Source organism: Biomphalaria glabrata, chromosome 7, assembly GCF_947242115.1.
Source record: "Biomphalaria glabrata chromosome 7, xgBioGlab47.1, whole genome shotgun sequence".
In the NCBI taxonomy this organism is placed as follows: domain Eukaryota; kingdom Metazoa; phylum Mollusca; class Gastropoda; family Planorbidae; genus Biomphalaria; species Biomphalaria glabrata.
In genome coordinates this window covers 7,493,281-7,505,982 of record NC_074717.1, presented here as the reverse complement: position 1 = coordinate 7,505,982, position 12,702 = coordinate 7,493,281, and the positions used below count along the sequence as shown (strand labels likewise).

The window sequence follows — 12,702 nt, the reverse complement described above, 5'->3', positions numbered from 1 at the left end:
TTCCATGCCCTCGTATAATACAACTTGACTTCAATAAAGCGCAGAACGAATCTTAAAAATAGAAATTCCGAATACTTAAATTAATCTTTTATCTTATCTTAATAATATATAGTAATAATTTTTATTTTAACCAATTTTTAGCAAAAATCAGTTTGGTATTTTGACTACTATGTTTCACTATATTTTCTGGTATTTTAACCACTATGTTTCACCATATTTTCTGGTATTTTAACCACTATGTTTCACCATATTATCTGGGGTTTTTTAACCACTATGTTTCACCCTATTTTCTGGTATTTTAACCACTATGTTTCACCCTATTTTCTTTACCTTCTCTCTATAACTGGGGGCTTGGTAGCTGATTGGTAAAGCACTCGGTTCCCAAACCAATGGGTCTAGCGTTAAAATATCGATGAAGACTGGGATTTTGAATTTCGGAATTTTTAGGGCTCCTCTTAGTCCAGACTAGTCTAATGGATACCTGACATTAAATTGGCGAAAGTAAAGGCGGCTGATCGTTTTGCTTTTCCCATGACACCGTCGTTAAATGTTGGCCATAGAAACAGATAAACTTTATATCATCTGCCCTATAGATAGCAAGGTTCGAAAGGAGAACTTGATTTTTTTGTTTTTACTTTATACCTATACCTATTGTACCCTAGCTTGTATATTTAAGTGGTGCGTATACTGTGTGAACTATAGCATGTCAGGTAGAATAATGAAGCTAGGTTTATTTTTAGTTTTCTGCAACCATCTCCATGCATTTTTGTTGGATCGAATACTCACCTGTGAAATTTCGTCGTTGGTGTGGAAGTGGTTCAGGTCGAAAAGGTTGCGGATGTTGTCACTGAACAGGACGGCGCCAAACTGAATGGCGTCTGGTCCGATGTGGAAGTTCCTGGTCAGGCCGGCGGCGAAGTTGGCCAGAGTGGCGTAGTTTGATCTCCCGATGCTGGTGGAGGAGTCGAGGATGAGAAGAATGTCGGCCTCCCCCTCGCAGTGAGCGGTACCTGCAGCCACGACAACATTGAAATCAGCATTTAGTATACATTGACTTCATAACGTCTGGTGATGTTTTTTTTCTTTGACCGATTTGCATTTGAGCTAACCTTTAAATTATAGCTTTTATATAGCGCTAATTTCATGCTTTTGGCATTATGGCATGCTCAGAGCGCTATGGTTCGATCTCGTTTGTGGACCAATGGGGGGGGGGGAGGGGTTATCACTTCCACATTTTCCTTTAGGGGCTCAGTAAACACAACTCTGCTCGAGTTGGGTGTCGAACCTAGCGCCCCCTTCATTGATAGCCAAGCTTAGCCAAGTTCAAGCGTACTTAGCTTCTTGACCATAATTCCCACATACTGTACAACCTTTGTTGTAAATGTTGTGTTCTGACTTACTAAGAAGCTACAGAAGATGATATTAAGTCCACCTTCTTTAGAGCTATGTTTTTATTTTATTCTTTTAAACAAAATATTTTATGGGATGTGTGGCCGAGAGGCTAAGTACGCTTGGGCTTGGCCTGGCTAATTATCAAGGAGGGCTCGAGGCTCGACACCCGAATCGAGCAGAGTTGTGTTTACTGAGCGTCTAAAGGTAACACGGAAAACCTTAACCCCCCATTCCTCCCACCAGTGGCCCGTGTATGAGTTTGGAACATAACGAAGTAAGCTTGCGGTATGCGTTAAAATAGTGCTATATAAAAGCTATTAGCAAAACTGTAAAAAGGGATGTCACTCGGTGATTTGTACAACCCAATGATATTTGTTCTGTTTTTTTTTTTAATGAATTTAAAGTACATTTCGATTTCAGAACCGATTTGAGCCTAACCCAAGAAAAGAGTTTCCTAAATTAGGTATAACGTTTAAGGTATATCGATCTTACAGTCTACTTCCACCGAAAGTCCTGTGTATAATTCTTCATGGGTTCTGGCTTGACACTGGGAGGACGATTATTTTGAAAACGATTCTTAACGATTTTCCAAGCAATTTGACAGTTACGTTAGTTAAGTATATATCTTTAGGGGGAAATAAAATAACTACGAAAGTGGCCATACAATAAAAATTTTGGCTTCATTTTTACAAAGTTTCGAATATAATCACTCAAAAATTAAATTAGGCTCACGTCTTCTTATATTGAATACACTTTCAGCGGGAATTCCCGCACTAGACTCCAATGTTTCTCTGTATTCAGTAAATCTGATACTCTACCGACTGGGCTAACCGAGTTTTATTAGATCAGTCGAAATTACACACACACACACAACGTCTAATCTTTCGACTCAGGACCGGACACAACAGAATGCGACAACACATGTACCGGACGCTCAAAATTGGAGCCAGTGAAATCTGCCCATGTGGAGTATCACTAGAAAATGCCGACCACGACCTCCAAAACTGCTCTCTTTACCAAGAGGTCCGTATAAGACACTGGCCCCAAAACACTCCCAATAGAAAGAAAACTATATGCAGAGCTCCCTGATTTGGAAACCACTGCGCAGTTCATCTCATGTATTGGTCTACTCATCTGAACACTCCAACATAACAATGAGAACGAAGAAGAAGAACACACACACAGTTAACAGAAATATAATTTTGAAATTTAAAAAAAAAAGTGTCGGACAGCACGAATTCAAAAAAAGCTGTGGTTTCGATCGCGAGAGGTGCTTAGTTGTTAGAGGCACTAGGAAAATAGTAACTGTTTACATTTTCGTATTTTATTCGTCCACGGCAAGTGAGATAATTAGGGATATGTCTGTTTATGAATCAATCAGGGCCCATATATACATATATATGTATATAGGTAGTAGTGGGAGGGCGTGCGAGTGTAAAGGGAAAAAATCCCCCCTTAACCCCCCTCCCCCTTCAAACAAAAAAAATCCTGGCTATCCCCATGTTATGCACACATACCTACATACTTGTATTTCTATGTATGAGATTATCACCAGCCGCGAATTGAGACTCATGTAGTCCATAAATCTAGTGAATCTCATTCTATCATACAAAATAAAAACCGTATCAATACTTTAAATGCCAATAAATCCTATTTAACAATTGATATTTTTATTCATTGAAGAATTCTGAGAATTAAAAAAAAAATACCAAGCATAGAAAATGTTTCATTTTTGTTTTTCAATATCTATCTCTACATAGTAGCATTTGGTGCTAAATCACATCTTTGTTGTTTGTTTTTGCTAATAAGTAATTAACAACTGATACATAAGTTCTTACCTTCGTCTGTTTCAACTGGAAAAAAAAAAGACAAATGTGTACAATTTATTATTTATTATATATAGGAGTTATTTCCCTTTATCATGATATTTTTTTTTTTTAATTATAGCTTTAGAGAACGCGCAAATAAGTTAATTTAATTTACTAGGCATGTATTCTTAAAGTACTAGGCATGTATTCTTAAAGTAGTAGGCATGTATTCTTAAAGTACTAGATTTGTGAATTGTCATTTGTGATAAGTTAGGCATAGTTTTATAAAATAACTTTTTTTTTTACTAGATCAGTTGTTGAGATTAGGTATACACGGATACGGATATTAAAAAAAAAAACGGCTATAACGATTTTAGTAAAAATTCGAGTTTCTGTATATCGTTGGGAAAAGACTTATTAGCTTGTTGGCCACTTTGGGAAGACGCTAGTTCGGCCGTTATAATTTTTTCAAAGTAAAAAATAGAAATAAATTTAAATTTGGTTAGGAATTGAGAATATGTTGATCTTGAACTAGACGTCTTCTGGTATTTCTCCATGAAGGCATCATTGGTTCAAGGCCTATCATTGGAATATTATATAGTGTAGTTGATGTTTACATGCGCTTAAACGGAATTCTTTCTTTGGAGGGGGGGGGGGAGGGAGCGGGATAAAAATAGACATTTTTTAAAACCTAACATTCATTTGTTATTGAGAGAGAAAAAAAATCGCTCTAGAAGTTGTAAAATTGAGTTATTGTCCTTTTTTTTAAAAATAAATATTTGTAATATTTTTCTTATTTTTTTTAATTTGGTGCTTATAATTTTCTTGAATAGATATTATAAATATAGAAACTTTGTGATAAAATGAAATTGAATGCTAGGTATATTTGTGTGTACCTTATAGTAAATGGCAGTAATTAGCCTTATTATTATTATAGTAAATGGAATGCCATGGTTTTGAAGGTATCAATCGATGTTCTTTTTTTAACGCATTGTATATACTTTTTTTTTGTTACTAGTCTTAAGACTAGGCAATACTAATTAATAGTACATACCTGGGATGGTAGCTGCTAATGTCACAGCATCTGAAAAAGTTTACATTTGTATGTTAGTTCTATTGTACTCAGTTGGATGTTTAAATATTTGATTTTTCTCACAGAGAAATAGTTTCTCTCTCCTCTCTCTCTCTTTCTTTCTCATCCGTTCTCCTGTATTTTATATTTTCATTTCCTCTCTCTTTTTATCCATTCCCTCTCTATCCTTATCTTCCTCTCTTTAGTAAAGTTTCCCTTTCAGACTTTGTGGTCGATAGGGCAGATGATGTAAAGGTCATCTGTTTCTGTGGCCTACGGTTAACAAGGGTGTCATGTGGCCAGCACAACGACCAACCGCCTTCACTTTTCCCCAACTAACGTCAGGTACCCATTAGAGCTGGGTGGACTCAGAGGCGCCCGAAGATCCCGAAATTAAAAATCCCAGTATTCACCAGGATTCGAACCCCGGTCCCTGGTTCAGAAGCCAAGCGCTTTACCGCTCAGCCACCTCTCTTTATCCATCTCTTTTTCGTGGCTCTCTTTCTGTCCTGTATCTCTCTTCATGGTCTCTACCCGAATTTTGTTTCCTCTATATCTTTAACAATCCTCTTTCTTATTCTCTCTTTTTTTTAATATAGTTTCTTTTCCATTCTCTCTTTCCTTATCTCTCTCCCTTTCTCTTATTGTCTCTCCCTATCTATAATGCTAACTCTCGTTCACTTATTCCCCCCCCCCTCTCTCTTTCTCTCTCTCTGACATGTCGCCTTACAGACGACAATTCGATTAACAGTCACCAACAAATGTTGATTATAGATGATTCATAATGCGCTATTATAGTACGAATTCTAACGATTGCATGTGGCGCGGTGGCTGAGTGGTTAAGCGCTTTGCTTCCGAACCTGGGGTCGTGAGTTCGAATCTCTGTGAACACTGGGATTTTGAATTTCGGGATTTTTATGGTACCTCTGAGTCCACCCAACTCTACTTTAGTTGGGGAAAGTAAAGGCGGTTGGTCGTTGTGTTGGCCACATGACATCCTACTCGTTAACCGTTGGCCAAAGAAACAGATGACCTTAATTAACATCGTCTGCCCTATAGATCGTTAGGTCTGAAAGGGGGAACAACAACTTTTACAAACCATTGCACGCGCTGACCAAAAGTTCTCCTTTGATGTCGTCCAGGACGCTGTAGTCGTTCACGTTGAAGATGTCGGCAGGTGTGGAGGCGATGGCCAGCAACTCATTGTTGGAGATCGAACCGCCGACTCCCACAGCGATGACCTTGACCCCACTGTTCTTTAACCTTTCAGCAGCTTGCGCCGTCTCGAAGTCTGCAATGAAAAGGAAGATCTTTTAGTATAGAACCAGAAAGGTTTAAAGCGAGCTAACCTCTAACCGTCTGACTCAAGAGAAACTGGTCGCCCCTTACATCCGTTACGTGGATGTAATAAAATGGGACCTAAAAACAGTGAACATTAAGAGCAGCGGTTCTTAACCTTTTAAGCTCGGCGACCCCTTTTTACAATATACCACTCTGCCGCGACCCCCCCCCCCTCCAACAGACACACACAGCAATAGAAGAATAGACAATAACAATCCTTATTTTTGATGGTCTTAGGCAACCCCTGGCAAATCGTCAATCGACCCCAAGTGGGTCGTGACCCACAGGTTGATAACCTCTGATTAAGAGTGTCCATTGGGAAGACATAGCGTTAGACCGCACTAGATGGAGAGAGACGGTGACCAAGAAAGCTATAGACAGTGAACAAAAACAACATAGGAAAAGAAAAGCGTGCCATACGGAAAATGGCCAGCTCCTCTACCACCAAAGCGAATGCCACATTAACCTGCTATGTATGTGGACAGGAGTGTGTCTCCAAAATAGGGCTCCACAGTCACATGAATAAATGTTCTACGAGCTGAACCATAGGATGAACCATATGACTGAAAGAGGCCATATATATTAACCTCTAGAGTCTAGCCTCTAGATCATAGAGATGTCAAATGTATTCTTCCCCTTGTTACATTGAGAGATATACAACAAGATTACAAAGAGAGTTTGTGTTACACAAACTCAGAGGCGGCCCCCGTCGAAGTCGGATCCCTGTCGGATCTGCATATTCGCAAATAATATTCAAGAGGTGATTAATTTTGATGTAAAATGTTTTACACGTTTCGGATATTCCTTCAGAGTTGAAGATAATTACTTCCTAGTCCAAACCTCCCGCAGGACGACGGGGGATGGGAGCGGGCAGGGTTTGAACCCTGGGCCATCCATAAATCTGAACGACAGTCCAGCGCGCAAACCGCACGACCAGGCAGCCATCCGATGGTCAAAAGTAATAATGTTTCAAAGATTCATTTGCCGTAAATTTAAATTTAAATTTAATAAAAAAATAGTTGATTAGTTTTAGTATATTAAAACATTACAATATTGATCAAAACGTTTGGAAATGAAAATCTACTCTTTTTTTTTACACTTTAAGTTTAGAAATTGAAATTCTACATCTTAATCTAGTCTATTTTAGTCTAAACTAGATCTAGAAATTCTAGATCTAGACTCTAAAATAATTTTAATTAGAATATAAATCCAGATCTAGATATACTGTAATAAAAATCTAGATCTAGTTTAAAAAATCTAGATTAGATCTAAATCAAGATATCATTCCTTTTTTAAACGCGAGTCACATAACGAGGCTTAATAAACATTACTATACCGAGTTCTTTTTTCATTTCATTTGAAGAATTAATTCCATATAACGTCAGAGGGAAAAAAAAAACACTACGTCACACGGCCTAGCTAGACTAAAAATCGCCTTCATCTATAAGAGCCATTTATCGAGTGTTCATAGACTTTGGTGCACCGAGTGCGTTCTTTAAGCATTTCATTTAAAGAATTCATTCCATATGACGTCAAAGGAAAAAAAACACTACGTCACACGGCCTAGCTAGAATAAAAATCGCCTTCATCATTACGAGCCTTTTATCGAGTGTTCATAGACATTGGTGCACCGAGTGCGTTCTTTTAGCATTTTATTTGAAGAATTCATTCCATATGACGTCAAAGGAAAAAAAAACACTACGTCACAAGGCCTAGCTAGACTAAAAATCACCTTTATCAACACGAGCCATTTCTCGAGTGTTCATAGACATTGGTGCACCGAGTGCGTTCTTTTAGCATTTCATTTAAAGAATTCATTCCATGTGACGTCAAAGGAAAAAAAAAACACTACGTCACACGGCTTAGTTAGACTAAAATATGTTTTCATTAATACAAGCAATTTTTTCGAGGGTTAATAGACATTGGTGCACCGAGTGCGTTCTTTTAACATTACATTTAAAGAGTCCATTCATATGACGTCAAAGAAAAAAAATTCCATTACCTCACAATAGGCTAGTACCGGTACCATAAAAAAAAAATGTCTTTATTTACACGAGATATTTAACGAGGGTTCATAGACATTGGTGCACTGAGTTCTAATAGATATTATTTAAAAAGGATCAAAGCCACATTGTTTTTGCGTTTTGTCTTTCAGTCGGTCTGTCCGTTATCTTGATATAAAAAAAACAACTAAAAGTTATTAAAAATTGATTAACCTTTATTTTACGTTTCAAAACATCGCAATAATTTTTAGGTATGAACACAATTGAAAAGTTTATATAATAGATTGTTCCGGATGTTTGTATAAATAGTAAAAGAAAAAGAGAATTTCAGATAAATGTAATACCCGTTAATTAAATTTTTTGGATGGTCTCGTATAAAAATTAGATGTACTACAGCCACGTGGAGAGATTTTCATACCTTACTTTGGTGTTTGGATTCTGTTTTCCTTAAAAATCGGAACATAATATTAACGATAATTAGATTTTTTAATGTTTTAGGTAGAAAGTTAAATGTACTGTAAGAGAGTAGTGAGTTAAAATATTTTTCATAAAAATCCGTAAAAACATTATTTCGTAAATGAGAAGATTATTTGTTTATTAATTAGAAGAGGGAGTTCAAACAATTATTTGGCGTTAGTAGATTTTTAAATAAATTCGGAAATTTCTGGCGACGATTTGTAAGAAACAAAATCCGGAACTTTCTTTATCGATTACAAAACTTCTATGTTATGTTTTACAAGAAAATTAAATGTCTAAAAAGTAATTTTCAGTAATCAATTCTAGTAAATTACTTTTTTTTAAAGCCTTATGCGATTTCAAACAATCATTAGGCATAATTCATGTTTTATAAAACAATATCCGGAACATTTTTACACTTAATGAAATATAAGTCAGTAGAGAGATTATGATTTAGCATTAATATGCTATTTACATAAAAAACGGAACAACATATTATTGATAATGTGTTTTTGCAACGTTTAAGCATGGAAATTGAATGTAATATAAGTTAGAAGAGCAAACAAACATTTGTTGGGGTTGATTAGTTTTGCACAAAAAAATCCGGAACAATCAATTTTAGATACTTAAAACTATTGAGATGTTATGGGAGGAACATTAAAGGGTAAATCAGATTTTCAATAGCTTTTAGAGTTCTAGTTTTTTAAATCTAATCGTGACGGACAGACAGACAAAACGCACAAAAATAAGCTTCTTTTATTCGGATGGGGGCACTAAACAAAAAATAAATAAAATCTGATTTTTAAAAAAAGTTTAAGAAATTGGTTTAGCACCTGATCATGTTGCGACGTTACGCTACTGCACGAAAATCGCTGCATAAAAAGTCCATTTAAAAAAATGTGCGTGATATTTACATACAAAGTGCATTATTAGCCTTTATAAACAAACAGAAATGTTTTCTTTTAATTTTAGCAGCTAGTTGACCAGAAAAAACGTCTTTAACTATTATTTGTATTTGTTGTAAACATTTCCTGTACATTTTAAAAATATATTTGACTTAGTGATACTGAAAATACACAAAAATTGTCGATCTTTGTTAGCATATTGTAACATTGCCTCCTTTACATTTACGTAATTGTTTTAGAATTGGTGTATTTTTATGAAAAAATCGCTTGCATAATTAATTTTATAAATTAAACGGTTTGCTTTTAGAAAACCAAAAGTAGCCGTTGCACCTAAACTTTTCAAGCCGGATTTAATGATGAAATAATATTTTTCATATCTCTTCTAGTTTTCGAGATCTGAGTGTGACAGACGGACAGACGGACAGACGGACAGACGGACATTTTGCACAAACCTAATAGCGGCTTTTTCCCCTTACGGGGGCCGCTAAAAAATTAACAGAGCCATTCTTTGTCTAATATATGCCTAACGCCTGTCTGTGTTGGCTCTGTTCAAAATTGTTAGAGCTAGGCGGGGCATGTAACTATTTACTACTGGCGTCGTTGTTACATGAATGCGAGAATCCTTGGATCAGAAAGTTGTGGGTTTTTTTTTTTGGGGGGGGGGGGGAAACAGTTAGTAGTAGTTAGTACTGCGTTAGGCCCTACTTCTAGGCAGAGTAACCCTATTGTGGGGTCACTGGTTCGTGCCCTTATTTCGTTACATTTAATTCACTATATTCTCTCATAAAAATTTGGTCCACAGTGCTGCCTTTATATACGTAATATGCATCAATTTTTTTTTCTTTTTGCTATCAGTTCTAAAAGTAAGTATCCGCCTCTCTCCAAATTGTTAAAGAGGCGTTGCCATTGCATGAGATGCATTTCAAAAGTGTTTTTATTTAGAGGCGAATAAATAAATAAAAAAATTTCTTACGATTTTGAGAATTGCCGTCGGTAATGACAATGGCGATTTTGGCCACATTTGTCCTTGAGCCGTGAGCAGCAGTGAATGAGTTCGTCCTGGCGTAGTCCAAGGCGGCAGCAGTGTGAGTGAATCCCGAAAGGTATGGCATGTGGATCAGTGCCTAGAAAAAGGAAAGACAGGCTGCATGGGTGGAAAAGATTCTTAAGGGTTAGTCCCCTGCACAAAAAGACGTTAAGAACGCAATGACTTCAAGTGCTGTTAGATTTAGCAGCGGTTCTCAACCTTTTATGCTCGGAAACCCCTTTTTACAATCCCTCACTCTGCCGCGACCCCCCCCCCCCAACACACACACATACAGCAATAGAAGAATAGACAATAACAATCCATTTTTTCGATGGTCTTAGGCGGCCCCTGGCAAATCGTCAATCGACCCCCCCCCCAAGGGGGTCCCGACCCACAGGTTGAGAACCCCTGTGTTAGAACAAGCAAAATAAAAAAAAAACAAAACAAAGCTCGTCTTAAGGGGAAGAACTCCTTCCTTACAACTATATTTACCAATAATGTACAAGCTATTTCCCTTATTTGAAATCAAACAAAATAAATTAATTACCATTAATTAATTGACTAATTGAGTTTTTTTTGGTTATCGATTCATGTTTTCTTAGGTACAATAAATAATTATTTAAAGTATCAACTTGATTGGAGAATGCGTGAGGGAGAAATGGAGTTATTCATTATTTAAGGGGACTAAACGCAACAAATTTAGCCATATTTGTAAATACGGAAGCATTAGTTTCCCTTGTTGCTATTAAACAAAATAATGAATTACCAGTAATTAATTGTCAAATTGGTTACTTTTTTTTAATGATTCATGTCTTGTCTATGTCAATGAATAATTGTGCAAAATCTCTGTTTGATCCTAGAATGGGTGTGGGAGAAATAACGTGTAAACAATTTTTACCAGACAGAGTGAGTTGATATAAGCATTGTAAACATATTTTATCACACCAATGAAAGAAATACTGCACTAAAGTGACACTTAGTTTTAGCTGCCAACTTGAGGCAAGGAATTACACACAAAGATAAGTGCTAACAAGGCTCCAAATAATCTAGTACTTTAATAATGGTTAAATCAAACAGCCAATACGACACAATTGGCAACGCAATCAACTGCTACAACGTTAGACCGTATATCACTGTACTAAACTCATAAACTCTACTGTCTCTTCCTGGACTCGTACGTTTCACTGGAGGACTGCACCAGGACCGACTTCATGGCCGACTAACAGTCACGGTCTCGACGCTCTCCGGTCTTAAACTGCCGCTTTCTTACACACTGTGTCTCTGGTCTGCGCAGGCTTATGATCAGATGACCATAACACGGGCGCTATTCGCGTGCAAAGTTCATGCCAGTACTGTCCCTTGCCTTTCAATGTAGCACGCTAAACTGTATTACTGGCCTGTGTCACATATGTCAACTGATCACACACAGTTAACCCTTTTGCGTCGCGAATAGGGTTATAACAGTATTATTCGCCTAATAAGCTACTCAACAGAGTCCTGTTAAAAGCTACACTAAACCTCCTAAAACCACAAGCAGAGATCATTATATTAGAGCTGGAAAATTACGAGCAAGATGCTGGCCCCAGAATTCCCTCAAGAAAACAGATTCTACAAAGATCTAGAAACTACAGCGCAGTTCATCTCAGAAACAGGACATGTTATCCGAGCTCTTCCACGAATAAGAAGTTACTCAAACTCTCGCCTTAAAGAAGATAAATGTTAAATATGATGGCTTGTACTCATGACTCATTACCTGCTGAATCTCAGCGTTGGTATGGTAGCGGTTAAAGTCAAACAAGTTGTGGACGGTGTTGCTGAAAAGCAGAGCGCTGAACTGAATTTGGCTGGGACCGACTTTGAAGTTGCTAGTCAGATCGGCAGCGAAGTTAGCCAGGCTGGCGTAGTTTGGTCTGCCAATACTTGTGGAGGAGTCGAGGATGAGGAGGATGTCCGCATCTCTGTCACATTCTTTCAGAACTGGAAACAAATTCAGAAAAAAAAAAAAAAAATTAACGCCGTTTCTGGTGAATATAGACCGGAGGATTTCCAGCTACCCGTCGCCTCAGCGTGGCCCTCCGGTGGAAACATCCAGAGGTGGATCTGGACAGGCTAAGTACGAGTAGCGAACCAGGCCTTCTAGCAGGTCTCCCTGGGTGAGCTTTTGTTTTTTTTATCTCACTCGGGGTGGGGATGGAACAAGTAACCTGCAACCCAGTCCAAAAAGTCCGCCACGCCGTTCCACAAAGGGGGTCGTCATCAGTTCCGGATTGCTGGATTTGCGGCCCTTGCACGGAACAGTGGCGGTTACAGTATAGGAATATGAGACAAGCTCCCCGCAGTTAGCGCTTTCCCTGACACTTATAGCGGGTGACTTAAGACTCGGGGATGGTGCGCTGTGTACACGGCACGGCCCGGTTTTACCAGTCAGTCAACCAATATGGCCGCCTACCGTTGGGTGCCCTCAGACAGGACAGGGGTGAAGAGCCCCATGTCCAGGCCTGGTGGTTGGATAAAAGCCTTTCTAACCATCAACGGGATAATGGCGCCTCCGGCGCCGATTCCCTACTGGACTTCATCGAAGGTGAATATAGAAAAACCTGGCCAACAACAAATGTTCGTTATCACAACACAGTGTTGTTGCCAATTTGGCTTTTTTTTTCTAATCGTATGTCTCAAGGAAGAAACTTTTCCCTTTGAT

The 12,702-nt window shown here is 37.9% G+C and overlaps 1 protein-coding gene across 1 annotated transcript in view; it reads right to left on the bottom strand.

Annotated features, from left to right (window-relative positions):
• Positions 1-12,702, bottom strand: part of LOC106063774 (collagen alpha-6(VI) chain-like) — a 33,392-nt gene that overhangs the window by 12,307 nt on the left and 8,383 nt on the right. Inside the window, exons 6-11 of the mRNA XM_056035175.1 lie at positions 11,758-11,981; positions 9,951-10,101; positions 5,372-5,563; positions 4,255-4,284; positions 3,231-3,245; positions 787-1,010 (exon numbers count right to left, since the gene is read on the bottom strand). Coding sequence (XP_055891150.1) covers positions 787-1,010; positions 3,231-3,245; positions 4,255-4,284; positions 5,372-5,563; positions 9,951-10,101; positions 11,758-11,981 — 836 coding nt within the window. The remainder of the gene's footprint in view (positions 1-786; positions 1,011-3,230; positions 3,246-4,254; positions 4,285-5,371; positions 5,564-9,950; positions 10,102-11,757; positions 11,982-12,702) is intronic.